The 2,358-nt window shown below is 40.2% G+C and overlaps 1 protein-coding gene across 1 annotated transcript; it reads left to right on the top strand.

The window, feature by feature from the left end:
• The first annotated feature begins 889 nt into the window (after positions 1-889).
• On the top strand, positions 890-2,036 carry LOC121258493 (norbelladine synthase-like). The gene is made up of 2 exons (XM_041160020.1): positions 890-1,143; positions 1,655-2,036. Exons 1-2 carry the CDS (start codon positions 960-962, stop codon positions 1,945-1,947), a joined length of 477 nt encoding a protein of 158 aa, XP_041015954.1. The 5' UTR covers positions 890-959; the 3' UTR covers positions 1,948-2,036.
• Positions 2,037-2,358: the final 322 nt, after the last annotated feature.

Here is a 2,358-nt window from a genome sequence, read left to right as displayed (position 1 = left end):
ACTGCTGGCTCCAATTCATAAGAGACGTGCTTAAATTAAATTTAGGGCTCATAAATTTAGGGCTCACCGTAGGTGGAAGCTGAATAGAGGAGCAACGAGGAACGGCGGTATGGAGGAGCAACGACGAACGGCAGCACGCTGGCACTAGGACGGAAGACGCGAGAGAGAAGGGATGGTTCAGTCACTGGGACGGGAGATGAGAGAGAGAAGGGAGAAGGAAGAAGAAGAAGAACTGGAGAAGGAAGAAGAAGGGGGGAAACCGGAACGTATGAGGAGAAGGCTTCCTTAGGAAGACATATGAAACGACGCCGTTCCATATTAAGTGGAACGGTGTCGTTCAATAATTTTTTTTAAACCCAGTTGTAAAACGACGTCGTTTTACAGCTGGGTTTAAAAAAAAATTCGGAGTCGGAGTCGGAGCTACATGGAGCTCCGACTCCGACTCCGCTTCCGAATCACTAGTCGGAGTAGTTCCGAATTCCAACTCCGAATTCTGACAACTCTGACTCCGTCGGAGTCGGCGTCGGAGCGGAGGTCGGACGGAGTCGGAATTCTCGAAATTTTGCACACCCCTAGTTTCTAATTTGAGACTTTCATGAGTATACAACAAGGCCGGTTTACTCAAAAAAATACAAAAAACAAAAAACAAGGCCGCTTAACTCGCCCAAAAATATAACATATAACATATTCCCAACTCAATTAATTTATTGTACGTGAAATTGTTCTTTTCCATTTATAACTTAGGAGAAAACGATATGCCTGCGGTGTAGGGAATCTGTGGATGGCAATTTGACACAAATACTATGTCCGCAGACCTTGTCCTTTCCTATATGTTCTGAGTATGTATGTATGTATGTGTATATATATATATACACTAATATCACATAACCGTTCTGCACACATTGCTGTAATTGTCAGAAGTACTTCTCCCACGCCAGAAATTAAGAGAAATTAGGAAGATGGTTTCTGGGCAACTCTCACACGAGATGAAGATAGAGGTGCCTGCTACTGAAGCCTGGGAGCTCTATGGCACGCTTCGTTTGGCAAATCTCGTTGAAGAAGTTTCAACTCTCATTGAGAAAATTGAGGTCTTGGAAGGTGATGGAGGGCTTGGGACTGTTCTCAAGCTAACATTTGTACCAGGTATATATATACATACATATATATATATATATATATATATATATTTCCCAAAGCTAACAATTGTGTTCTAAATTAGTTGCATATTCAGAACCAGACTAATTTCGGTGTTTGAGCTGGCCATGAATCAATTTCCTGTTCCTTAGACATGATGAACCTCATCTGGGTAGAGGTTACTCAGTCTCAGCCTCATATTTTACAAATATCTTTTAGAGAGAGCTAAAAGATTATGAGCAGTGACAGAGCCATGGGCTCTTTTTACTGTTTACTGCACTGTTCAGCATATTCTCGGTAAAACCGGTCTGTATTTTTATTGTTTATCAACAATTATCAGAAGAGGTCATGGAGTTTACAACTTCTTAACCATTAATGATACAAAGCAATCAAAGTAGCAACTTTTGACAGAATTGCTTGAAAAACATTGGTTTCTGCACTGCACTGCACTGTTTATATAAGGTATAGAGGAGATTAAATTCTTTTGTAAATTTATTATGTCTTTTCTGCATTGAAATAGGCACACCTGGTCTTAGCAGTTCCTCGGAGAAGTTCACAAAGATTGACAATGAGAAACGGGTGAAAGAAACAGAGGCAGTTGAAGGAGGATATCTGGAGATGGGGTTTACTCTTTATCGTATTCGCTTCGAAGTCATCGAAGAGGGCGATGATTCATGCATTATAAGGTCAACTATAGAGTATGACGTGAAGGAAGAGGCAGCTGCTAATGCATCCTATGTCACTATCGAGCCACTGGAAGGCATTGCACAAATTGCCAAAAGCTATCTCACCAAGAACAAAGCTGCTAAATAAAGATGCACTTTAGTGTTTTATATATTTGGAGTTTGTAATCTTTGATTGAAAAATACCCTTTCCTGAAATAAAATACCCTTTCTTGCAAATTAATAGAAAATACATCTAGATTTGAACCTACTTGATGTACAAATATTGGAATTTTAAGCTCATCAGCCGTATGAAGAATCCAATGCTTTTGCACCGATGGAAGGAGCAAAAGGCGGCCCGCTGAATTCTATATTGCTCTTTCCCTATGATCCCCAAGCTCGAATATTTAATGATCAAGATGATTTTCTTTATTCCAAACACCGTTGCCAAATGCGAAGCCATTTGCATGCATGGTCTCTAATTTTGAATTCCCTTCTTGTCTGTTGTTGTGTTCTTGTTGTGAAATGCAGTGTCGTAATGAAGGAATGACTGGGTTGTAAT

This window comes from Juglans microcarpa x Juglans regia, chromosome 3S, assembly GCF_004785595.1.
Source record: "Juglans microcarpa x Juglans regia isolate MS1-56 chromosome 3S, Jm3101_v1.0, whole genome shotgun sequence".
Lineage (NCBI taxonomy): Eukaryota > Viridiplantae > Streptophyta > Magnoliopsida > Fagales > Juglandaceae > Juglans > Juglans microcarpa x Juglans regia.
This window is presented reverse-complemented; position numbering and strand designations above follow the sequence as displayed.

What these genes read in the sequence shown, in the direction of transcription:
- LOC121258493 (XM_041160020.1), top strand. Translation starts at nt 960, where the DNA reads ATGGTTTCTGGGCAACTCTCACACGAGATGAAGATAGAGGTGCCTGCT. An exon ending in CAAGCTAACATTTGTACCAG is followed by an intron (nt 1,144 to 1,654) that starts GTATATATATAC and finishes GCATTGAAATAG; the next exon opens with GCACACCTGGTCTTAGCAGT.